The 27106-nt window shown below is 35.6% G+C and overlaps 1 protein-coding gene across 11 annotated transcripts in view; it reads left to right on the top strand.

The window, feature by feature from the left end:
- LOC109251419 (zinc finger protein 30 homolog) overlaps positions 1-27106 on the top strand; it is a 58988-nt gene that overhangs the window by 10967 nt on the left and 20915 nt on the right. For 2 of the 11 annotated variants that reach the window (XM_053906333.1, XM_053906332.1), the window contains exon 3: positions 6339-7777. The exons of 8 other annotated variants lie outside the window; for them this stretch is intronic. In XM_053906333.1, coding sequence (XP_053762308.1) covers positions 6339-7708 — 1370 coding nt within the window. In that variant the 3' untranslated portion in view covers positions 7709-7777. Of the gene's footprint in view, positions 1-6338; positions 7778-24876; positions 26911-27106 lie in introns of those variants that run through there. One more of the 11 variants, XM_019422981.2, reaches the window with a different exon arrangement.

Below are 27106 nucleotides of genomic sequence, written 5' to 3'. Positions count from 1 at the left end.
CCTTTTTTTTAAATAAGGAAAAATTTTTAAATGTTTATTTATTTATTTTGAGAGAGTGGGAAAGGGAGAGGGCATGGGTAGGGGAGGGGCAGAGAGACAGGGAGAGTGAAAATCCCAAGCAGGCTCCATGCTTAGCCCTGAGCATGGTGGGTTCCACCTCACGAATGTGACATGACGACCTGAGCTGGTATCAAGAGTTAGGTGCTTAATGGAATGAGCCACCCAGGTACCCCTGTAATGACAACCATTTTACCTGTACTTTGGATCTAATCTTTTTGTTTCCAATCCATTTTTTGTATATGTATTTCTTCATTGCTCTTTTCATAAAGTTTACATTGTAGTAGGGAAGTCATACAATAAACAAACACATGGGTTACCAAATATCATAAGTGATTAAGTATTATGAAGAAAAGTATCTTATGTGGATCCTGAGAAACTTAACAGAAGACCATGGGGGAGGGGAAGGGAAAAAAAAAAGTTAGAGAGGGAGCCAAACCATAAGAGACACTTAAAAACTGAGAACAATCTGAGGGTTGATGGGGGGTGGGAGGGAGGGGAGGGTGGGTGATGGGTATTGAGGAGGGCACCTGTTGGGATGAGCACTGGGTGTTGTATGGAAACCAATTTGACAATAAATTTCATATTTAAAAAAAAGAGAAGTAGGTAGGGTAAGAATATGGAGAATTATGATGGGTGAGTTGGGTAACTTTAAATAGGGTGGTCAGAGAACAGGAAGCAGTTTGAAGAGGCTCTAGCTGGTCAAAGATGGAACTATTTGACTATACACATAACTGCAATATGTTATAATACATAAAATATGCTTAATTCCATACATTCTTAGTGTTACTAATAGTAAATTGTTCACCATTGGAAACTACTAGAGATTTAACTTATTAGAAAATATAAATATAAAGGAAAAGAAGTATTCTGCATTCTTTATAAGAACTGTACCAATAGGTATTAGATGGATGTTTTTCTTAAAAGTATTCAGTGAATAAATGAAAGATGACAGAATTAGAGTATTACCATTTTGGAACCCATAATGAACAACTGAATCTAGGCATTGAACATCAATACTGATAATGTCACAGAAATAGAGAAAATCAGACATACTTCTTCTAATGAAAGGATACAATATCACCTATGAAGTACCTTTGCCAATAAACTTGGTCCTAAGTCTGATCAAGTTTCTAAAGCCAACTACCAATTTATGGGAAGAAGATAGAGGAACATGTTCTACTGCCCCTTAGGAATGGAGTCCACAAAATTAAGAAATGGGAAACACTATGGGGTCAAAACCGTTTCTTCAACAAATAAATTACAAGGGAAATTGAAAGATTGCAGGAGAACCAACCTATAGATTAAAAGACATGTAAAAGACCTGTCAACCAGTTGTATTCTATGGACTTCTTGGGGGAATAAATTTACTATTTTTAAGTTACTTAAAATTTTATCTTTGAGACAGTTGGAAGTATGAACACTCATTTTTTATATTCTTAAATAAGAGTTAGTGTCCATTTTTTTAGGTTTGGATAATGGTATTATTAGAGATAAATCCTGTAAGTAGAAAAAATGAATATATGGTATTTGTGTCTAATAATATGAGAAGAGTGGATTGGGGTGTGCATTGGCCTGGGTTGGTCAGGGGTTGATGGTTGTTCAGGCTGGGTCATAGATGTGTAGACATTTATTAAACTATTCTACTTTTGTGTATGTTAAAGGTGCTCTGTGGTAATCTTTTAAAGTTTTTGGGAAATAAAAAGAAAATGAGAGATGAGACCGTGTTAAAAATATATACAACTCTTTGAAGGAATTCTGCCATAAAAGTAGACACATAGGATACAGGAAATGTCTTCTACGATATGAGGTATTAGAACATATTAAATGTTGAAGGGAATGATTTCAAAGAAATGAAAATTGATGGAGTAGAAAGATCGATAATATTGTACGGAATGGCCTTCAGTAGATGGGAAAGAATAGGAGCCAATTTATGAAGAAAACCCATGCTTATGACAATGATACGGACACAGATTGGTTGAATAATGTGAAGGGGAGAATACGTATTTTTCTTTCAGTTGCTTCTGATTCCTTGTTTAAGTAAGCAGTAAGATTATCAGCAGAATGTGAGGATTATTTAGTATTTTATTAGGATTCAGTATGGATTATTTAGTATTTAGTAAGTATTGATTCTCAGAAGTACAATTCTGTGGTCATAGGGTTTTAATATTTACAGACTTCTTGATACATTAACCCTGGTGTTAATATAACCAATACTGCCTCTGTCATAAATATTCTGTATTCCATATTATCTTGTATCAGCAACAACAAAGAAAGGTAAAGAAAGACATCATACCTCAGAAAACAAATTAATTCTGTGACCAGGTAACATGATCCTCGTTTTCTTTTTAATTTAAGCTGATACCCTGCAAAAGGAAAGAACATTTCTCCTTTCATATTGATCTAAGATGGGCTAACACTGTGTTTTCCTATTAGCATTGTTTACTAAAGTTCTTGATTCAGTAGAATCCAAAGTAGTGTTTGGTTTATTAATTTTAAATAGTTAAATATTTTACATATATCTTAAAAATCAAAACATTAAAATTCCTTACCATAGGCCAGTCTTTGGATGTTTAGTTTGGCCTTTGGTTTCGTTGTAGGTCCAGCCAATTTTTTCTTTATAGATCATATATATATTACATAGGCTATTATTTCTAGTTTCAGTTTAAAGTAGAACAAGAACCTAAAATATTTAGCTTTGTTTTTATAGAAATGATTGTCTTAGTAGCTTGCAAGGATAAGAACTGGCATAAACAAATATGGCTGACTTTTTGTTTACAGAAATCATAAGATTAGAGTTCAGTGTTCATACTATAGAGTAGTCTCCTAGGTGAGAATTTTCAACATGCCAGGGTCTTAATCTGGCATGTCTTATAACGGGTGGAGGCATATATGAGAGTCTCAGGTTCACTATATCCACTTTCAGAAATTTTTTTTTTTTAATGAAAACCTTTAAATTTATAGGATGTGTGTGTGTGTGTGTGTTTTAGATTTTATTAAGTAATCTCTATACCTAATGTGGGGCTTGAATTTACAACCCTGAGATAAGTGTTGCATGCTCCAACAACTGAGCCAGCCAGGCACCTCTATAGGATAAATTTTATAACTTGTTCTACTTTGTGGTGTGTGTGTGTGTGTGAGAATATGGACATTTTGTCTTAAGTTTGTGTATATTTATATATATTTTGTGTACTGTCTGCTCATCTCCTTTATTCTATTTTTCCATTCCATTGTTTAATGTTTCTTATTTCAATTTGTGTGAGCATTTATGCTGTGAACACTTTCTCATTTTCTTACAAATATTTTGGCTTACTTTTATTTTAACTATGACTTTCCTGTTTTTAAATTTTTTTATGAGTTTCCTTTTCCATTTCTGGTTTTTACTTTTTAAATTTATAAGTAAATCCTTTGAAATTACCATTTATGGGGCGCCTGGGTGGCGCAGTCGGTTAAGCGTCCGACTTCAGCCAGGTCACGATCTCGCGGTCCGTGAGTTTGAGCCCCGCGTCAGGCTCTGGGCTGATGGCTCGGAGCCTGGAGCCTGTTTCCGATTCTGTGTCTCCCTCTCTCTCTGCCCCTCCCCCGTTCATGCTCTGTCTCTCTCTGTCCCAAAAATAAAAATTAAAAAAAATTAAAAAAAAAAAAGAAATTACCATTTATAACGTTTGTCATACCTTTATAGCCTCCTACTTATTTACTACTGTTATTTAGCTAATTACTAGTCATTTAATATGTCATTTATATCTTATTTATCTTAATGAAGACTTAAATTGACTTTTTCCTAAAGATTCTTACAAAGTTGCCATAATTTTTTATTGCTTTTTTGGGGTAGGGAGATGGAGACAGAGAGAAGGGGAAGAGGGAAAGTGGGAGAATGGAAGGAACTAAGGGGAGAGGGAGGGAGGAAGACACACAGATTTCATAGTGATATATATATTTTTTAATTTTATGTTTTATTTATTTTTTAGAGAGAGACAGAGTACGTGTGGGGGAGGGGCAGAGAGAGAGAGGGAGACACAAAACCCAAAGCAGACTCCAGGCTCTGAGCTGTCAGCACAGAGCCTGACGCAGGGCTCAGACTCATGAACTGTGAGATCATTACCTGAACCAAAGTCAGACGCTTAACCTACTAAGCCACCCAGGTGCCCCGATAGTGGTATTTTCTATGATCATTTACCTGTCTCTGCTTATATTTTATCTACACTATTTAAATCATTGTTACTTTTTAATGTTTTCAGTAATCCTTTTCTAAGCAAAGTTACTGAAACATAAATGTATACCAAAAAAAAAAAAAAAATCCAGAAATCATAAGGAAACAGCTTACTGAATTTTCACGAAGTGATCACACCCATCTGACCGGCAGCAAAATAGAGATTTGCTGGGATATTAGAAGCTCCCTCCTGGGGTGCCTGGCTGGCTCAGTTGGAAGAGCATGTGACTCTTGATCTCAAGGTCCTGAGTTTGAGCCCCACATTCTGTGTAGAGAGTTCTTAAATAAATAAAAAACTCAAAGAAAAAAGAGAGAGAGAGAAGTAGTGGCTCCCTCCTAACTCCTTCGAGTCATTCCTCCCCACTGAAATTAACCACTATCCTGACTGTTAGCAACTCCATAGATTAATTTTACTTTTTTTGAAACTTATAAAATGGAACCATACAGTATATGTTCTTTTATGTCTGGCTTTTTTACTCACCATTATGTTTGTGAGATTGATCCATGTTGTTGCATGTACTTGTATATTATTCATTCTCCTTGGTATACAGTATTGTGTTGTTTCAGTATGTTTTAATTTGCATAGCCATTCTGATGGATTCTTTCCAGTTTGGGCATATTAAAACTAGTGTTCCTGTATTCTCAGTTTTTAAAAATACCATTTTCATTTTGAAAAGTAGTGAACTCTTAATTGGAATTTTTTTGAGGAAATACACATTTGAGAAAAACATCTCTTTGCTCAGAATTTTATTAGCATGCTAGTATGGTATAAAACTGTTCTTATGCCTGAAAAATCACGAAAATACTCTCCAGGTAGAATCTAAATGGCATTGGCTTTGAGGACTCTGGGGAGAGTATAGGGAAGGGCATGAAGGAACTAAACAGGCTGTTTGTAACATAGATGTGTGTAGATATATAAACTGAAATAAAGATGAGCTTCTTGTTACCTTGTGAAAACAGGCAAAGTTTACTCATGACTATGCAAGGTAGAAAATCAGATGTAGTGGAGATACCTAAGTGAAAGTAGACAATTGGGAAGATGATCAGATGTGAAGACATCACCATTTTTCATTTATATATTTGACTGAGATAGCTTAGATGTGCTTTTGTTTCCTATCTCTATAGGAAGTAATAAAAAATATTTAATCTGTAATAAGGTATAAGATTAGAGGCAAGGGAACATATGCAATAACTGTTAACCAATTATGAGATTTCATAATTAATAGTTACTATATGCTATGAGTTTGTTATTCAATGATAAATGAAAGGTTGCTTCTGCCCTTGGGAAGGTTTAAGGTAAGAAAATAAAGAGAATTTAAAAATGGGAAAAGTAATGAATATGTAACAACAAAATCAAAAAAGTGTTAAGAAACATGGAACAAGTTACTGGGATAAAAAATAAAGTATATAAATTAGATGAAGTCAGCATGGGTCTGATTTTTTTTTTAACATTTATTCATTTTTGAAAGGCAGAGAGAGACAGAGCACAAATGGGGGAGGGGCAGAGAGAGAGAGAGACACAGAAACAGAAGCAGGCTCCAGGCTCTGAGCTGTCAGCACAGAGCCCAATGCGGGGCTCAAACTCACGGACCGCGAGATCATGACCTGAGCTGAAGTCGGCTGCGTAACTGACTGAGCCACCCAGGTGCCCAGAATGGGTCTGATTTTTAACATGGTATCTAAAGGAGGAAAGGAACCCAACTATGTAGAAAATGCAAGTTGAAATTCCTATGAATTTAAATTGTCAGTGAAAAGCTCTAAGAAATGGAAAGATTATGACATATTCTAGGAGCTGAAAGGAGGCTAGTGGGATAGGAATATAGGGAGCAAAGCAAGCAGTGGCTTGAGATGATATGGTAAACAAAGGCCATGTTATTCATGGTAAGATGTTTGTGCATTATTCTAATTAAAGAGTAATCATTAAAAAATTTAAAGATTCTCAAACTTTGATGAGGTTTTTAGCTTGTTTACTTGAAATTGAGCTTTATTTTCTATTATAAAGTTTTTTTATATGCTTGTTTGCTTTTTCTAGAATAAGAAGATAGCATGTATTTATCTTGTTTTCTTTCAGATTTAGAATCCAGATATGACACTAAAAAGTTATTTCAAGAAAAGGATATTTGTGAAATGAATTTATCTCAGTGGGAGATAATGGGAAGAATTAGAAGTTGTGGCCTTGAAAACTCCTTTATCAGAAAAGATTATAAATATGAGAAGTTCGAGGGACAAGAACACCTTCAAGAGGGATATTTCCGGCAAGTGAAAAAAACCACCTCTGAAAAAATGCCCACTTACAGAAAACTCACTTCTCTTACTCTGTATCAGAGTATCCATAATAGAGAGAAACCCTATGAATGTGGGGATTGCGGGAAGGCCTTTAGAGTACGCCAACAACTTACTTTCCATCAGAGAATTCACACTGGCGAAAAACCCTATGAATGTAAAGAATGTGGAAAAGCCTTTAGACAGTGTGCCCACCTTAGTCGACATCAGAGAATTCATACTTCTGACAAACTCCTTGAATGTAAAAAATGTGGAAAGATCTTTACATGTGGTGCAGATCTTCGAGTACATCAGAGAACTCATATTGGTGAGAAGCCCTATGAATGTAAGGAATGTGGGAAGGCGTTTAGAGTAAGAGGACAACTTAATCTTCATCAAAGGATTCATACTGGTGAGAAACCCTATGAATGTAAGGAATGTGGGAAGACCTTTAGACAGTATGCACACCTTACACGACATCAGAGACTTAATATTGCTGAGAAGTGTTATGAATGTAAGGACTGTGGGCAGGCTTTTTTGTGTAGTACAGGCCTTAGAGTACATCACAAACTTCATACTGGTGAAAAACCCTATGAATGTAAGGAATGTGGAAAGGCCTTCAGGGTGCGGCAACAACTCACTCTCCATCAGAGAATTCATACTGGTGAGAAACCCTATGATTGTAAAGAATGTGGAAAGACTTTTAGTCGTGGCTATCATCTCACTCTCCATCAGAGAATTCATACTGGTGAGAAACCTTACGAATGTAAGGAATGTCGGAAGTTCTTCCGTCGTTACTCAGAACTTATTTCACATCAGGGTATTCATATTGGAGAGAAACCCTATGATTGTAAGGAATGTGGGAAGACCTTTAGACTGTTCTCACAACTTACCCAACATCAGAGTATTCATTTTGGTGAGAAACCTTATAAATGTAAGGAATGTGAGAAGACTTTTAGACTGCTATCACAACTTACTCAACATCAGAGTATTCATACTGGTGAGAAACCCTATGACTGTAAGGAATGTGGAAAGGCCTTTAGACTTCATTCATCACTTATTCAACATCAGAGAATTCATTCTGGTGAAAAACCATACAAATGTAAGGAATGTAAAAAGGCATTTAGACAACATTCACATCTTACTTACCATCAGCGAATTCATAATGTAACTAAATAATTTAGGAAAGCCTTCCACTGTGAATTTTGTGTTAAGGGGCATTAGAAAATAAATTCTAGGGGAAAAGTTTTTGAATATAGGAATCCCTTTTGCTTCGTGCTTACAGCTAACCTAAATAGTTAGGTTTTCTTTGAAGGAAAGGATAAATTTCATGAATTTTTAGAAGCCTTTTCTCATCATTAAAAACTATGTTAAACTTTGGGAAATGTGTTCTAGAAAGAAACTCTTTTTTAAAGGAGTGAATATAGAAGAGCTTTTAATCTTACCTATCATCGCCTCTATTTTTCCCATCTGTATAATATATCTATGAAGGTTGCTAGGGCACTATCTCATTCCAAAAACTGATAATTGAAAGGAAAATCATTTAGCCTGCATTTCTTGTTGAACTGTATTTTAGAGTAACTAGAAGTTGATGAGCTAAAGTTCTTTATTAGAGAATTTTGCAGCACATAATGAAATAATGGATCTAGGCACAATTCTCAGTGGAGGTTAAGACAAGGAGATACCCACTGATCAATTTTAATCTCAAAATAGGACAAAACATTTTGTGCCCCCTAATAAGTTACAGTAAGACATACACATGTTGCCAAAAAATATTGAACTGAATCTAAGCATCAAGATCTAACTCCCAGTTTAGGGAAGAATCACAGAACAGAAGAACATGACACAAGAAGAAGCAATGAAACAAATTTAAAATGTGGGTAATTCCACAAGAGAAATGACCTGCCTTCAAATTCAATAAAATAGCATTGAAAAAAGGGAGGTGGAACTCTTAAATATTAAGAGTCTGAAGAAATGTATATCAATCAAATGCAGTGAACTAGATCACAAGTTGAACAAATATGTAAAAAGGACATTTTTATGACAGTTGGGGAAATGGGAATATTGACAGATAATACTAAGAAATTGTGTTTTTGTTAGGTAGCATCGTAGTTATATAAAAATGTTAGAGATAAGTTTATACACATAAGATGGTATGATGTCTGGAACTTTTTAAAAGTGCTCATGCGGGGCACCTGGGTGGCTCAGTCGGTTGAGCAACTGACTTTGGCTCAGGTCATGATCTCACAGTTTGTGAGTTTGAGCCCCATGTCGGGCTCTTGGCTGACAGCTCAGAGCCTGGAGCCTGCTTTGGATTCTGTGTCTCCCTCTCTCTCTGCTCCTCCTCTGCTCGTGCTCTGTCTCTCAATAATAAATAAACGTTAAAAATTTTTTTTTAAAAAAAGTGCTCATGCAAAAGAAAAGGATAAGCTTGTTAAAGTGATGGTAAGATAAGTCTTGAGTACATAGTTTTTGTTTATTTTGTTCTTGCTATTTTCTTTTATGTATTTGAATTTTTCCATAATATTATTTTAAAGATAAAATTAGCTCTGGAATTTTAACCAAGTTGAAGTAAATGATTTTTTTAAATGACTGCATATCAAAATTTCTGGGTGTTGTCAAAGTTCTGCACATTGGGATATTAAATATGCTATACTGTATTTGGGAAATACAGATGGAAGATCCAAATTTTATCTAGTTCACCTATTACTACCTCTGTTACCATGCCTGTCCCACAGTACTTCATATGTTTAAAGAATGAGTTTAAAAAGCAGTTACTACAACTAAATGTGGAAATTAATGGACTAGACCTTCATTGTCAAATAAGATAGTTGCCAGCAACATGTTGAGCACTCAAAATTGAGCACTTGAATTGTGGCTAGTTCAAATTAAAATGGTGTTAGGTGTAAAATACACATGAGGTTTTGAAGATTTAGTTTTTAAAAGAATGTAATGTATATTGTTTCTCACAGTGTTTCTCTGCTGTGATATTCAGTGGGATATTCAGAACCCAATTTAAGTGTCTTTCTGCTTTCAAGTGGCATGTTTGCATACTGAGGTCTTGGTTCTACCCTGAATCATCCTTTGTTTTCCTCCCCTTCATGGAAGGTAGCCCGTGTTTATAGCTGAATAGTTTTCTCAGACTGTTTTTAGCCTGTAGATGTCTTGGGATCCCAAGGCCCTTTCACTTTGTACTATTTCTGTCCCATTAGGTTCAAGCTTGCAGTGCTTCAAGTAGTACCATTGTCTTAAAAAACGTATTTTCTTTTTTTTTTTAATTTTAAAAAATTATTATTTTGAGAGCATGCACACAAGCAGGGGACGGGCAGAGAGAGAAGGAGAGAGAATAACAAGCACACTCTGTGCTATCAGCATGGAGACCATCACCAGGCTCCATCTCAACACTAAGATCATGACCTGAGCTGAAATCAAGATGTGGTGTCAATCTTCAACTGAGCCACCCAGGCACCCCTAAAAACTGTATTTTCTATGAATTTTATTAGGGTTCACTCAAAGAATCAACAGGCTCTTCTCTATTAGGTTCCCTATGAGGCTGCTGTATAAAAATGAGTTTGAAATTGTTAGAAGCCCTAGTATTTCACAGGAAGATAAAAGTTGGGTTCATCATTATTTGGAGGCTATATTTTCAGGACAGCGCTATATATTTGATTCCCACCCCCACCCCAGGCCCATTATAACTTTGAAAACCCTTTGCTCTCTGGAAACACTGCCATGGAACCCTCTATGTTTCCTTGAAATTTATTTGAAATATGCAGCAATTGATAGGAGTAAAATGTGATTTTTCTCTTTTGCTATGTTATGATGGATTACATTTATGAATTTTCAAATATCGATCAAGACTTACATCACTGGAATAAGCTCCATTTGTTTGTAGTGTACATTTTGTATGTAGTACATAAATACATTGCTGGATTTGCTGAGATTGCTATGATGTGCTAATATTTTGAGGATTTTTTTTTTTAGGATCTTTGTATCTATATTCATGAGGAATACTAGTTTGTAGTTTTCTTGCATTCTACTGTCTTTGCCTCATTTTGCTATCAAGGTGATTATGGCCTCATAAAATGAGTTTCACAGAATTGCTTCCTTTCCATTTCTGGTAGAGATAGTGTTGAATTGTTAATTATTCTTCAAATGTTTGGTAGGATTCTCCAGTGAAGCCATTTGGGCCTTGAAATTCATGTGTTCACATCCTAACCCCCAATATAATGACATTAGGAAGTGGAGCCTTTTGGAGGAAATTAAGTTACAATGGTGGATCCCTCCTGATTGAGATTAGTCCCCTTGTAAAAGGGATCCCAGAGAGCTCTCTTACATTTTTGTGCCATCTGAGGATACAAGAATATGGCAGTCTTTACTCTGGAAGACAGTTCTTGCCAGAAACTAACCGTGCTGGCACACTGATGTCAGACTTCAGCCTCAAGGATTGTGAGAAATAAATTGCTGTTGTTTATAAACCACCCCGTCTATTGTACTGTGTTATAGCAGACTGAAATGAACGAGACAGATATTGGTACCAGAAGTGGGGTGCTAATGTAACAAATAGCTAAAAATGTAGAAGTGGCTTTGGAATTGAATAATAGGTAAAAGCTGGAAGAGTTTTTAGATGCATGCAAAAAATAGAGACATTAATGGTGATTTTGGTGATATCTCAGAAAAGAGCTGAAGAGCTTCAACCTTAGAGAATACATTATCGACAGAATGTTCATAGAAATGAATGGTAAAGGCAGTACAGATGAAGTCTCAGGTGGAAGTGAGGAACATATTGGAAACCGGAGGAAGGCAGTTCTTTTTATAAAGTGACAAAGAACTTGGTGAAATTGCATTCCATTCTAGTGTTTTGTGGAAAGTAGAACTTGTAAACAATAATGAAGTTGAAGGTGTGGCTTGGCTCCTGGCTGATTACAAAAAAATGCCAAGTAGAGAGAAATTACTTAACAATGGAATTTTTCAAATGAGATTTGGGAAATTCTCAGCTGAATAGTTAAGTAGTGTTAAAGTGAGAGTATTGATTGGGAAAGAATGGGATCCTGTAAGATGGTATGGGGACAAGTGGGAAGGCTCTGACGTAGCTGTGACATTGAGCTCCTACATTCTGAGTCTTCTTCCCAGTAGAAGCAGCCTCATCAGCAGAGGTGGCCTTTCCATCCCTAGTGGCAGTGTCATCCCCACCCACAGTGACATCAGCCTTTCCATTTCCATCTGATGGAATTAACTATGCATTGCTTGAGGAAACTAATGACCTCCCTTGAGGTAGTGGCCATGCAAGACAATGCTACTTCTCAGAAACCCCCACAACCACCCCCTTTTGTTTCTAGACCTATCACTAGACTCTGTCCCAGCAGGCTCCTAAAAGTGCAGTGCAAAGTGTGACCCATGAGGAGGGGTGCTACAGTCCAAAAGAACTACCTGAGTTTTCTAACTTAGAAATCCAGGGAACAAGTGTGGAAATGGATACTAAGTGTGTGGCATTGTAGTGGAAGGAACATGATTGGAAATTTGGACAATGAAATCTGGGGGAGAGGTAGGTGGGTAGACCTCTCTGAATTAGGGCAAAAAAATTGAAGATACCTGTGTCCCATATAAATGAGTGACCTCAGCAAAGGAGGATTTTAATAATCAAGTGGACAGGATGGCCCATTCTGTGGCTAATAGTTTCTTTCCCCAGCCACCCTTGTCATCCAATGGACCCATGAACAAAGTGGCCATGGTGGCAGGGATGGAGGTAATGCATGTGATCAGCAACATGGACTTCCACTCACCAAGGCTGACCTGGCTATGATCATTGCTGAGTGCTCAATCTGCCAGAAGCAGAGACAATACTGAGCCCCCCAACATAACACTATTCCTTGAGGTGTTCAGCTAGCTACCGGAAGCAGGTTGGTTACCTTCGATCACTTCCATCATAGAAGAGGCAGCGTTTTGACCTTACTGGACTAGAAACTTAACTCTGGATATGGATTTACTTTCCCTGCATGCCAAGCTTCTGATAAAACTACCATCCATGGACTTAGAGAATGCCTTATCCATTGTCATAGTATTCCTCCTGGCATTACTTCTCATCAGTTACTACTAATTTGATGATAGACTGGTGCTTGGCATGTAATTTTTATATCATCCTGACTTGTGAAGGGGAATAATTAACTGAGGCTGGAAAATTTTTCAATTTTTACACTCTATTATTTATTGAATAATTTCTTCCCTTATCATTGTGTCCTGTTGTCTGCTTCTGAAATATGTGTGTGTGTGTGTGTGTATGTATATGTATAATATATATTTATATATATGTAAATATAGCATTGCAGAGACAGGAAAATGGCATAGAATATCCATTATAATTTTTTTATTGTTGCTGTTTTAATGTCCTTTAATATATATTAGTATTGTATCCTTCTAAACATTTTTACCTTTGCTCTTTATAAATAACTTTCTATAAAAATTGAGAAAATATACAGAAACATAATGAAAAAAAATCAAGATCACTTCTGTTTTCCTTTCTACCAAAGAAAATCTGTTAAGCTGCAAGGTGTTATACTGTATCCTATTCAGACAGGGTACTTAAAGAGGAAAATAAAAATTGAAATCTTTACAATATTAGATCTTCCATGCATTAAAACTAATTTAACTCTGTCAGCATAGAGCTGTCAGCACAGAGCCTGATGTGGGGCTCAAACTCAGGAACTGTGAGATCACGACCTGAGCCAGAGTCGGACACTTAACCAACTGAGCCACCCAGGCTCCCCTAGTCGTTACACTTTTAGGTAAAGAGCTTACAAATTCCTTGCTTGGTTCAATCATAGATGCATTATACATTTTGTTGATTTCATGACTGGAAATGTTCTGTTACAGTATCTAATTGATCATTACTGATATATAAGAAGGCTATTGATTTTTGTATGAAGATTGCAACCTTGTCACCTTATTTCTGTTGTTTGGTTATTTTGTCTTTTTTTTGGATTATAGCTTCCAGGAATACATTCAGAGGTTTCTTAAATGCCTAGTTTATTTCATTGATGCTTAAATGAGAGTTTGTCAGTCTGGAAATTGGTACGAATTGTTTTTCTCTCTGAATTTGATGATTTACTCCATTGTCTTCCTACATGAGTATAATCTCTGAAAATATAACGTTAATGTATTTCTTATTCTTATGTATGTAAACTACTTTTTAAATTTTTCTTGAAACTTTCAGTATTTTTTAAAACTTATTTTTGGTATTTCAGGTATTACTATTTTACTTAATTTTTTCAAAGCCATCACTTTTAGAACCAGTTATTTTATTTACCATTTTAAAGGAAAGAAAACACTGAATTAAACTATGCTACGTCACTGATATTAAGATGCATTCTGGTCTCACAGATGTTAAAATCAAAATGTGTACCAGAATTAATGATAATTGGAATTTTATTAACTTGCTAGGGCTCTCTCAAATTGAGTACTTAACATCCTTCTTGGTTTTGAGGTTACTTTCATTGATTACTAGTTCAAACATTATCTCTCCTCAATTATTTCTATTATCTTCTGGGGCTTCTTTTAAATGGATGGTGGAATTTCTACTTCAATCTTTTATGTCAAGTTTTATTCTAATACTTTGCATCACTTTGTTACATTTGGTTCCTCTGACCTGTATAGCAATGAAATCTGGCTTCCTAATTCACAATTCAGCTGTATGCATTCTGTTTTTCAGTCCATTAAGTTTTTTTTTTTTTAACTTTTTTACTTGAAAATAATTATAGGTACACAGGAATCTACAGAAATGGTATATTTTACCAAGTGTCCATCAGTGGTCACATCTTACATAAAGTACAATATCAAAACATAGAATTTGGCATTAATATGACATATATATGTAGTTACATGTCATCATGAGTATAAGTATAGATTCATGTAATCACTACTGCACTAAAGATACAGAACTATTCCAATACAAAGATCTCTTATGCTGCCCCTTTATAATCACACCTGCACGTCACCTACCATCACTAATCCCTGAAAACCATTAATCTGTTTTAGATCTCTATAATTTTTTGTTGAAGTTACATAAATAGAATCCTACAGTATGTGACCTTTTGAGACTGGCTTTCAGAACTCAATGTTTTTGAGATCTAAGTTGTCACATCTATCAATAGTTTGTTCCTTTTTAAATGCTGATAGCTCAGAGCCTGGAGCCTGCTTTGGATTCTGTGTCTCTGTCTCTCTCTGCCCCTCTCCAGCTCACGCTCTGTCCCTCTCACTGCCTCTCAAAAATAAATAAACATTTAAACATTTTTTTAAAAAAGAATGAAATCTTGCCAGTTGCAACAACGATGAAACTAGAGTGTATTATGCTAAGCAAAACAAGTCAGAGAAAGACAAATATGATTTCACTCATGTGGAATTTAAAAAACAAAACAGATGAACACAGGGGAAGGGGAAAAAAGGTAAAAAGAGAGAGGGAAGTAAACCATAAGAGACTTAAATACAGAGAACAAACAGGTTTGCTGGGGTGGGAGGTGGGTGGGAGGTGGGTGGGAGGGTGGGCTAAATAGGTGATGAGCATTAAGGAGAGCACTTGTTGGGATGAGCCCTAGGTGTTATAGAGAAGTGATGAATCACTGGGTTCTACTCCTGAAACCAATACTACACTGTATGTTAACTAACTTTAAATAAATTTAAGGGGCGGCTAGGTGGCTCAGTCAGTTAAGCATCTGACTTCAGCTCAGGTCATGATCTCGTGATTTGTGAGTTCAAGCCCCGTATAGGGCTCTGTGCTGACAACTCAGAGCCTGGAACCTGCTTCAGATTCTGTGTCTCCCTCTCTCTCTCTCTCTGCCCCTCCCCGCCCACACTCCATCTGCCTCTCTCTCTCTCAAAAATAAACATTAAAAAGTATTTTTGATAAATTTTTAAAATACTACAGTTAATACAAAAACTATAGGCTAATATTCCTGATGAATATAGATGCAAATATTCTTAGCAAAATATTAACAAACGAAATTCAACAGCATGTTGAAAGGATCATACACCACTATCAAGTGGGATTTCTCCTTGGGATGCAAGAATGGATGAGCCTAAATGTCCATCAACTGATGAATGGATAAAGAAATTATGGTTTGTATATACGATGGAATACTATTTGGCAATGAGAAAGAATGAAATATGGCCTTTTGTAGCAACGTGGATGGAACTGGAAAGTGTTATGCTAAGTGAAATAAGTCATACAGAGAAAGACAGATACCGTATGTTTTCACTCTTATGTGGATCCTGAGAAACTTAACAGAAGACCATGGGGAAGGGGAAAAAAAAGGGAGGGAGCCAAACCATAAGAGACTCTTAAAAACTGAGAATAAACTGAGGGTTGATGGGGGGTGGGAGGGAGGGGAAAGTGGGTGATGGGCATTGAAGAGGGCACGTGTTGGGATGAGCACTGTGTGTTGTATGGAAACCAATTTGGCAATAAATTTCATATAAAAATAAACATTTTAAAAAATTACAGAAAAAGAATGGATTAACTTGCAAATCAATAAATGTGTTATACCACATTAATTGAATGAAGGTTAAAAATATGATCACCTTATATGAAGAAAAAGTGTTTGATAAAGTTTAACATCCTTTCATATTGAGAACTTAAAAAAAACTGGGTATGAAAGAAATACATATCAAAATAATAAAGGCCATATTTGACAGAATCACAGCTAACATCCTATTTAACACTGAAAGGCTGAATGTTTTCCCTCTAAGATCAAGAACAACACAGAGTGCCCATCCATGCTCACCACCTATTCATATAGTACTGGAAGTTCTAGCCAGACCCATCAATACAATAAATAAAATAAAATAAAATAAAATAAAATAAAATAAAATAAAATAAAATAAAATAAAATAAAATAAAAAATACAATACAATAAAAATAAAGTACATCCTAATCAGAAAGTAAAACTGTCTCTGTTTGTTAATGACATGACCTTACATATAAAAAATCCTAAAGATGCCACCATAAAACTGTTAGAACTAACACACAAGTTGAGTAAATTTAACAGGATATAAAATCAACATACAAAAATCAGTTATGTTTCTATATACTAACACTGAACTCTCTGAAAAAGAAATAAAACAATCCCATTGAAAATAGCATAGGGGCGCCTGGGTGGCTCCATTGGTTAAGCATCCATCTCTTGATTTTGGCTCAGGTCATGATTTCATGGTTTGTGAGTTCAAGCCCCACATTGGGCTTCTCTTGATAGTGCAGAGTCTGCTTGGGTTTCTCTCTCTCTCTCTCTCTCCCTCTCTCTCTCTGCCCCTCTCCTGCTTGCTGTCTCTCAAAATAAATAAATAAACTTAAAAATTACAAAAAAAATAGCGTAAAAAATAATAAAATACTCAGGAATAAATTTCACCAAGGAAGTAAAAGATCTGTACACTGAAAACTATTAAACACTGATGAAAGAAATTGAGACACAAATTAATGGAAAGGTATTCTGTATTTATGGATCAGAAGAATAATATTGTTAAAGTGTTCATACTACCAAAGCCATGTACAGATTCAATGCAATATCTATCAAAATTCCACTGACATTTCTCACAGAAATAGAAAAAACAATCCTAAAATAATTATGAAACTACAAAAGACCCTGAATATCCAAATGCCATCTTGAGAAAGAACAAAGATGGAGATGTCACATTTCCTGGTTTCAAACTATACTACAAAGCTATAGTAAGCAAAACAATATGATACTGGCATAAAAATAGACACCTAGACTGATGGAACAGAACTGAGAGCCCTGAGATAAAATCACATATATTCATCCAGCTGATATTTGGTAAAGGAATCAAGAATACTCAATTAGGAAAGGATAATCAATAAATGGTGCTGGGAAAAGCGGATATTCAAATGTAAAAGAATGAAATTGGACCTGTATCTTACATCATTAACATAAACAAAAATTAACATTAACATTAAAAAAGTAAATAAAAAACATAATCATTAACAAAAATTAAGTTGAAATGGACTAAATACTTAAATATAAAACCTGAAGCCATAAAACTTCTAGAGGAAAACATTGGAAAACTGGTCTTGGCAATGATATTTTGGATATGACACCACAAGCACAGGCAACAATAGCAAAAGTAAACAAGTGGGACTACATCAGACTAAAAAGCTTCTGTGCAGCAAAAGGAATCAACAAAATGAAAAGGCAGCCTTTTTGGAATGGGGGAAAATATTTGCAAACTAAATAGCTGCAAACCATATATTTGATATCCCAAATGTGTAAGGAACTCATACAACTCACAAGGAAAAAAAAAAAGCAATCAATCAGATTTAAAAATGGGCAGAGTACTTGAATAGACATTTTTCTAAAGAATACATACAAATGGTCAACAGTTATATGAAAAGATGCTTGACATCACTAATCATCAGGGAAATGCAAATCAAAAACACAAGGAGATATCACCTCACATCTATTAGAATGGCTATCCTTAAGAAGACGAGATAACAAGTGGTGTCCAGGATGCAGAGAAAAGGGAGCCCTTGCACACTGTTGGTGGGAATATAAATTGGTACAGCCATTATGGAAAACTGTATAGAGGTTCCTCAAAAACTTAAGAATAGAACTATCATATGATCTAGCAATACCACATCTAGGTATATGTCTAAAGGAAATGAAATTACTCTCTCATATCTCTATATCAAAGATATGTCTGTACCTCTATGTTCATTGCAACATTATTCACAATAGCCAAGGGAAGGCAACAAACCTGTTTGCCTACCAACACGTGGATAAAGAAAATGTTATATATACATGTACCTAACATGTACATGTTATCATATGTATATATATAACACATTTAGTGTATATAAAGATATAGATGTGCACGCACACACACACACACACAATGGAATGTTACTCAGCTATAAAAAGGAAGGAAATCCTGTCATTTGAGACAACATGAATGAACTTTGAGGGTATTATTCTAAGTGAAATAAATCAGATAAAGACAAATATTGTATCTTCTCACTTATGTGTGGGGCCTTAAAAAACTGAACTCACTGAAACAAAGAGTAGATTAGTGTCTGCCAGGGTCTAGGATATTGAGAAAATGGGGAAATGTTGGTTAAAGGGTACAAACTTCCAGTTAGAAGATGAATAAGCTCTAGGGATCTTCTGTCCAGCTTGGTGACTAGAGTCAACCATATACTTGTATACTTGAAAGTTGCTAAGAGAGTAGATCTTAAATGTTCTTTCACACATGAATACACATAAAGAGCTAATTGTGAGATAATTATCTGTTAATGTGTGTTAGGTGATGTGGTAATGTGAGGTCATGATGTGTTAAGGGTAATGACTATCCTTATGTAGTAATAATTTCACAATATTTACATATACCAAATCTTTACATTGTACATCATAAACTTATACAATGTTATATGTCAAACATATCTCAATAAAGGTGAGGGGGAAAATTAATGAATCAATTGTTTCCTGGAAGTCCACAAATGAAGGCAAATGGCATAGAGTTAAATGGTATTCTATATGACTTTAGCATTTGCTTCATTTTCTTACCTACAAGTGCCAATAAATTTAAGTTTACATTGTCGTTGTTGATCTACAGAAACCTGAGGGGGACTGGCTAAGAATTACCACATCACAATAACAGGTAAAATTTTCTGAGCTTTTAGTATGTGCCAGGGGCTGGTCTAAAGAATTGACACTATTACCTTATCCCCCACTCCTAATAATGTTATGAAGTGGGTAATCTTATTTTACAGTTAAGAAATGATGGCAAAGACACCTTGGAAGACAGTTTGATGGTTTCTTACAAAACTAAATATACTCTTACCATATAGTCCAGCAATGGAATTCCTTTGTATTTAGCCATAATAGTTGTAAACTTATGTCTGCATAAAAACCTGCACACTGATGTTTATATTTATAGCAGCTTTATTCTTAATTGCCATAACTCAGAAGAAAGCAAGATGATCTTCAGTAGGTGAATGGATAAACTATGGTACCTCCTGGGGATAGTTACTCAGTGCTAAAAAGAAATGAGCTACCAAGCCACCAAAAGACATGAAGGAGAGGTGTCTGGGTGACTCAGTTGGTTAAGCATCCAACTCTTGATTTTGGCTCAGGTCATGAACTTGCAGTTTGTGAGATGGAGCCCCATGTTGGGCTCCGAGCTACCAGCATGGAGCTTGCTTGGGATTCTTCCTATGCCCCTCCCCCACTCACTTGGGCATGTGCTCTATCAAAATAAATAAACGTGAAAAAAAAAAAAGACATGAAGGAAATTTAAGTTCATATTACTAAGTAAAAGAAATCAATCTTGGAAAAGGTTACAGATGGTCTGATTCTGAGTATATGATATTCTGGAAAAGGGAAATCTGGAAAAGGGGAACCTGAGCCACCCAGGTTCCCCAGGGATATTGATAATGGAGGAAACTACATATGTGTCAGGCAGGGGGTAAATGGGAAATCTTTGTACCTTCCTCTCAATTTTGTTGTAAACCTAAAGCTGCTCCATAATAAAGTCTTAAAAAATTTTTTTAAAGAAAAAACTATGGCAAGGAGAGTCTCAGTTTAACACATCCATGAAGCTCTAGGCAGTTTGGCTGGGGCTGGTTAGTCTAGGATAGTTTCACCAGTGGTTGGCAAGTTGGCTACCAGTGTATCTTGGTTCTTTACTAGATGACTATTCTAGCATGCTACAACAGATTCATTCACACCAGGTTCATTCACACCATTCACACACAAAAATGGGCAAATTCCATTGGTCAGGTCACTGCTTATATCACATTTATTGATGTCCCAATAGCAAAAGCATGTGGTTAAGCCCAGATTCAGGAGATGGAGAAATAAACACTGCTTCATTTTGCTGTGTTTAATGGAGGATGGAAGGAGCAGCAAAGTCACATTACGAAGTGAATATAGAATGGCATAAATTATTGTGACTGTTTTTATAGTTAACCACACCAACTATGTCTGTAAATATCTTAAATAAAAATGATCTAAGTATTTCAATTAAAAGATAAAGACTATGAGGGTGCCTGGGTGGCTCAGCTGGTTGAGCATCAGACTCTTAATTTTGGTTCAGGTCATGATCCCAGCCAGGGTCATGGAATTGAGCCCCACATCAGGCTCTGTGCTGAGTGTAGAGCCTGCTGGAGATCCTTTCTCTCTCTCTTCTGTCTCTCTCTCTCTTTCTCACCCCTTCCTTCTTCCCTGCTTTGGCAAGTTGGCTCTCTCAAAAAAATTGAGACTATCAGACTAGATTTTATGTAAAAAGATCTACAAGACATACATTACATATGACAGAGAACGGTTGAAAGTAAAAAGATGGTGGAGGGAACAACATGCAAATGCTAACCAAAAAAATGCTGGGGTAGCTATTTTAATAGCTGATAGACTTTGAGAAAATAGATATTTCTAAAAATAAATAGGAACATAATGATAAAAGGAGCAATTCAACAGAAAAACTAATTCTAAATTTTATTCTCTTTTTTTTTTAATTTGAGAGAGAGAGAGAGAGAGTGTGTGTGTGTGCGTGTGCGCAGGGGAGAGGGGCAGAGGGAGGGAGAGAGAGAGACAGAGAGAGAGAGAGAGAGAGAGAGAGAGAGAGAGAGAGAGAGAGAATTCCAAACAGGCTCCAAGCTCAGCATGGAGCCCAATGTGGGGCACAATCCCATGACCCTGGGATCATAACCTGAGCCAGAATGAAGAGTCTGATGGTCAACTGACTGAGAAACCCAGGTGCCCTGGAATATATATTCTTTTCAAGTGAATGTGGACTGTGTGGCAAAATAAACCATACACTGGGCCATATAGCAAATCTAATATACTTCATAGGATTGAAATCATGTATAGTCTCGTGTCTGACCACAATGGAATTAAACTAAAAACCAAAAACCATTACAAAACAAAACATTGAAAACTTCCCAAGTTATCCAAACTTAAGCAACATAACTCTACAAAAGCAGTGGATCAAATAATGACAATGGAATTTAAAAGATATTTTGAACTTTTTGATAGTGAAAATCAAAAAGGGATTTTTGCTTTTACTGGGATGCAGTAAAAGCAGTAATTTGAGGGCATGTTTGTAGCTCTAAATGCATATATTAGAAAGGTGCAAATACTGAATATGAATAATGTAAGCCTCCATCATAAGAAACTAAAAGAAAGAATATCAAATTAAACCAAAAGAAAGTAAAAGGAAAGAAGAAATAAAGATATGTATGGACATCACTAAAATAGAAAGCAAACTTGTAATAGAGAAAATAAACTGAGCCAAAAGCTAGTTCTTTGAAAGATCAACAGAATTGATAAGCCATAGCAAGACTGACCAAAAAAGAAAACAATCCCACAAATATCAGGTATGGAAAAAGATTTTATAGATATTAAAGGGTAAACAAGAAGGCATTATGGACAACTTTACACCAATAAATTTGATCTTCAAAGAAATAAAACATTTCTTAAAAAATACAACTTGCAAAAATGACATGAGAAAAAATATAAAATTTGAGTAATTGTTAAAAAAAATAAATCTTCATTTATAAATCTCCCACAAGGAAAATTCCAGTTCCGGATGTTTTCACTGGTGAATTCTTCCAAATATTTGATGGAACAGAAAATATCAGTCATGTACAAATTCTTACAAAGAAAAGAAAAAGGGGAATGACTTCCCGATTTCCTCTATGAAGCCAAAAACATCTTTATATTAACCCTGGAAATTTCAGGACAAGAAAAACATAAAAGCAAAGCCCTAAACAAAATATAGCTAGGCAAATTCAGTGAATGATAAAGAAAATAAATCATGACCAAATGAGTATTCTAGGAATGCTAGATGGTTTCACATACAAAAAATAATCAGTGTAACTTACCACATTAACAGAATAAAGGAGAAAAATCTTATGATCATCTAATGTGCAGGCTATCCATTAAAAAAATTCAACATCCATTAAAACAATTCTCAACAAAAGTGGCAGGAAAGAAAATTGTCTCAATCTGATAAAGAACATCTTTAAATAATCTCAGATAACAAACCTAATGGATTCCTCAAGGGAATAAAACAAGGATATCTACATTTGATACTTGCATTTATTATCATACTGGAGACCCAAGCCAGTGCAATAAACAGGAAAAAAGGAAAAAGTATAAAGATTGGAAAAAGAAGAAATATAACAGTTATCTGTCAATAACATAATTTATATGTAGAAAATCCAAAAAAGAATTCTAAGACTTTTTTTTTAATGTTTATTTTGAGTGAGAGAGAGAAAATGTGAGCAGGGGAGGGGTAGAGAAAGAGGGTGAGAGAGAATCCCAAGCAGGCTATGCCATGGGACTCAATCCCACAGAACTTCGAGATCATGACCTGAGCTGAAATCAAGAGTCGGAAGTTTAACCAAATGAACCACCCAGGCACCCCTAGAATTCTAAAACTCTTAATAAATAAGCAAATTTAGCATGATCACTGGATTTAAGTACATATAAAAACATAATTTGTGTCTCTATATACCAGCTTAAATTAAACAGTAAAATAAAAAAACAAAAGTATTTCTCATAGCAAGAAAACACGAAAATAACAAAAAGGCACAAAAATTCTCAACAAAGTACTAACAGATTGAATCTAGTAAAAATAAAAAAATAATTTATACACCAGGACCAAGTGAGATTTATGCCAGGAATGCAAGGTTGGTGGTGTAGCATGCAAAAAATCAATGTAATGAATCAATAGAATAAAGGACAGAAAGCACATGATGTCTGACAAAGAAAAAAACTTTAACAATATCTACTATCCTTTCATGATAAAAACACTCAACAAAGTCAGAATAGAGGAAAACTTCCTCATTCTAGTAAAGGGAATTTATGAAAAATCGACAGCTAACATCATAATTAACTAAGACAATGATTTCCCCCAAGGTATGTGGAAAATCCATACAATAGAAGAGTATTCAGCAATAAAGAGTAACAAAGTAATGTTACATGCTACAACAAAGATAAATCTTGATAAAATTATGTTAAGTGAAAGAAGCCAGTCACAAAAAAACAAATATTGTAGGATTCCATTTATATGCACTATCCTGAATAGGCAATTCTATAGATACAGATAGAAGATAAATCGTTGCCTGTGACTGGGGGACAGGAGACAGGAATTGGGATTACTGCTAAGGGGTGTGGGATTCTTTTTTCAGGCGATGAAAATGTAAAATCATTGACTGTGGGGTAATTGGGTGCATAACTGTAAATATACTAAAAGCCACTGAAGTGAACAATTTGCAGGGCTCAAATTCACGAACCATGAGTTCATGACTTGAGCCAAAATCAAGAGTCAGATGCTCAACCAACTGAGCCACCCATGTGCCCCTGAAGTGAACACTTCAAATGGGAGGATTTTATGGTATGTTAATTATATCTCAATAAGCTGTTTTTTATAAAGGCATAAATGCTTTCCAATGAAAATTATAAAACGTTGCTGAGATAAATTAATGAGGACTCAAAGAAATGGAGAGATATGCTAATATTTGTGAATTGCAAGACTTAGTATTAAGATATCAATTCATCCTACATTTACAGGGTCAAAGAAAGCCAGTTAAGTCCCTCCAGGTTTCTTTGTGTAAATCAACCAGCTGATTCTTGAAATATATATGGAATTGCATAGGACCTAGAATGCCCAATATAATGAAAAAGAATAAAGTTTAAAATGTATACCATGATATTTCAATACTTACTCTAAAGACAGCTTGGTATTAGTGCAAGATAGCTAAATATACCAATGAGGAAATATAGTACAGAAATCGGCTCACAGATATAAAGTCACTTGACTTATTACAAAGGCACCACTGCAATTCAATAAATAGTGATGGAGCAACTGGTTATACGTATGGGGGAAAAATCTCTTGATCCTCAGCTCAAAAGAAAGAAACAAAACAATTAATTTGAGATGAATCATAACTATAAATGTGAAAGGTGAAACAATAAGATCTCTAGAAGAAAAATAGAATATCTTCAGGTCCTATGGTAGGCAGAGGCTTTTAAACAGAATGAGACATCAGCTATAAATAAAATATTAATAAATTGAACTTCATTTAAATTAAAAGCAGCTGTTCTTCAAAAGACTTCATTATTAGAGTGAAAAGGCAAGCCATAGCCTGGAAAAGATACAACGCAAATGTCCTACAAAGACCTCATATCCTAGTATATACAAATACCTATGAATAAATAGAAAAAACACAAACTCATTTTAATAAAATGGTCAAAAGTTAAACAGACAACTCAACATAGAAGTTATCCAAGTGACTGGTATATGAAAGGATGCTAAAGTGAGTATTTATCAGGGAAATGCAAATTAAAATCACACTGAGATACCGCTATCCACCTTCTAGTATTGTAAAAATTAAAAAGACTGATAATACCAGGTGCCTAAAAGGATATGAAGCAACTGGAACCCTCTGCATTGTTGACAGAAATGTAAATTGACACAACTTTGGAAAATGATTTGGCAGTATCCCCACAGGTACATACAAATCTACTTTACGATCCAGCTATTCCACTCTTGGATTCCTAATAGAAATGAATGCTATGTCTCCCAAAATATGTAAGATTGACCACAGATTTATTAGTAAGAAAAACTGGAGGGACACCTGGGTGGCTCAGTCAGTTAAGTGCCCGACTTCAGCTCAGGTCATGATCTCACAGTTTGTGGGTTTGAACCCTGCATCAGGCCCTGCACTAACAGTGTAGAGCCTGCGTGGCATTCTCTCTCTTTCCCTCTCTCTCTGCCCCTCCCCAATTCATGCTTTCTCTCTCTCTCAAAAATAAATAAATAAACTTAAAAAAAAAAAAACAAAACGAAAGAATAGAAAAAACTGAAACCCACACAAATGTGTATCAATACAGAATGAATATATTGTATCAAGATTTAGACAATGGCAGCCTGCAGGCAAAATATGGCCCGTCACCTATTTTGGTATGGCCAATGACCTAAGAAAGGTTTTACATTTTTAAATGGTTGAAAAAATAAGAGTAGTATTTTGCAATATGTAAAAAATTATATGAAATCCAAATTTCAGCGTCCATAAATAAAGTTTTCTTGGAATACAGCCACACTAATTTGTTTACATATTATCTATGGTTGCTTTCATGCTAGAATAGCAGAGTTGAGTAGGTGTGACAGACAACATCTGGCACATAAAACCAAAAATATTTATTTGCTGGCTAAAGGACTCATCTTGGAGTCTTAATGTTGACAAAAACATGCCAGGCACATATCATTACATTGATTGTATTCAAATGAAGTTCAAGAATACACAAAAGTAATCTGTGGTGTTAGAAGTCCAAATAATGGTCCCTTCTAAGTAGAGTCACAGTTGACCAGGATGGGGCACAAGGGAACATTCTGGCATTTTGGAAATCAATGTTCTTTATCTTGATCTGTGTGTGGTGATTGCCTGTGTATGCAAAAATCATGGAGGTGTATATATAATATTTGTAGACTTTATGTAAATTATTCCTCTAAAAAAAAAGACTAAGGCTGAAATTACACTTTTTCCCATCTCTCTTCATTTCAATATAAAACTCATTTTTCAAATTATTTGCCAGATAAAATTCTTGTTTCTCCAATTTAGGTAGCCACTGGTAACTTTAAATTTAAGTTTATTAAAATTAAACAAAATTAAACATTCATTCCTTGGTCAAACTAACCACACTTAAGGGGCTTGAATAGTCATATGTGGCTAGTGGCTACTATACTGGACAGTGCAGATACAAAACACAGAATTGAGTTTTACAGAAAGTTCTATTGGGCAGCTGTACTCCAAAAACTTACATAAAAGTTCATTTTAAAGGTGAGAAAACTGAAGTTTTGAGATACACAGTGCTGCATTCACTTCTTTTCCCATATTCACTGCTACAGATGAACTCACAATGTATCATTCATTTAACATTTCTATAATTATATAGGAATCTATTCTAAATTCATAACCATGCAAAGAAAAAGCATTTTGTAAGTCATAAAATACTTAGATTGTCTAATTAATCCCAGGCATCACCCTTATAGTCACACTGTTCCCGAGACACTCTCACAATCCCAAATGGATCACACGCATATCCACTAACATGCCTCTTACAAGTCTCAAACACAATCTGATACACAGCACATTCCCCACAGACCTCTCTTCCCCTGCAGAAGACACTTGGATAACAAACACATGTCCGTGAAGTGTGTCAAACCTCTGATGCCTCTTGAGCAGAAACCCGGGTGGTCACAGCTACTGCGTCTGAGCCACAGCTCTTGTCTGAGAAATCTGGACCCTACCTCCTGGCCTTCTGCAGCTTTTTCAGCCCTGGACTACATTTGTCTGAAGGCTTCACTACAAGACCCAAACTCTGGTAATCTTCTTGGGATTTTCTGGAGGAGCCACTTGAGTCCAATGAGATAGGTCGGCACACACGTAGTAGTAGCCTGAGATTCCCCCATTCGAGCAAGGGAGACTCAAGGCTCGGGCCGATTCCGGGCCGCAGAATGTGGCCAGTGCCTCTGCATTCTGTTGGATCGAGCGGCGGGAGGTGGGGGTGGGGGGAGGGT

This window comes from Panthera pardus, unplaced genomic scaffold (assembly GCF_024362965.1).
Source record: "Panthera pardus isolate Hobbes unplaced genomic scaffold, ASM2436296v1 HiC_scaffold_18, whole genome shotgun sequence".
NCBI classification, from domain to species: domain Eukaryota; kingdom Metazoa; phylum Chordata; class Mammalia; order Carnivora; family Felidae; genus Panthera; species Panthera pardus.
This window is presented reverse-complemented; position numbering and strand designations above follow the sequence as displayed.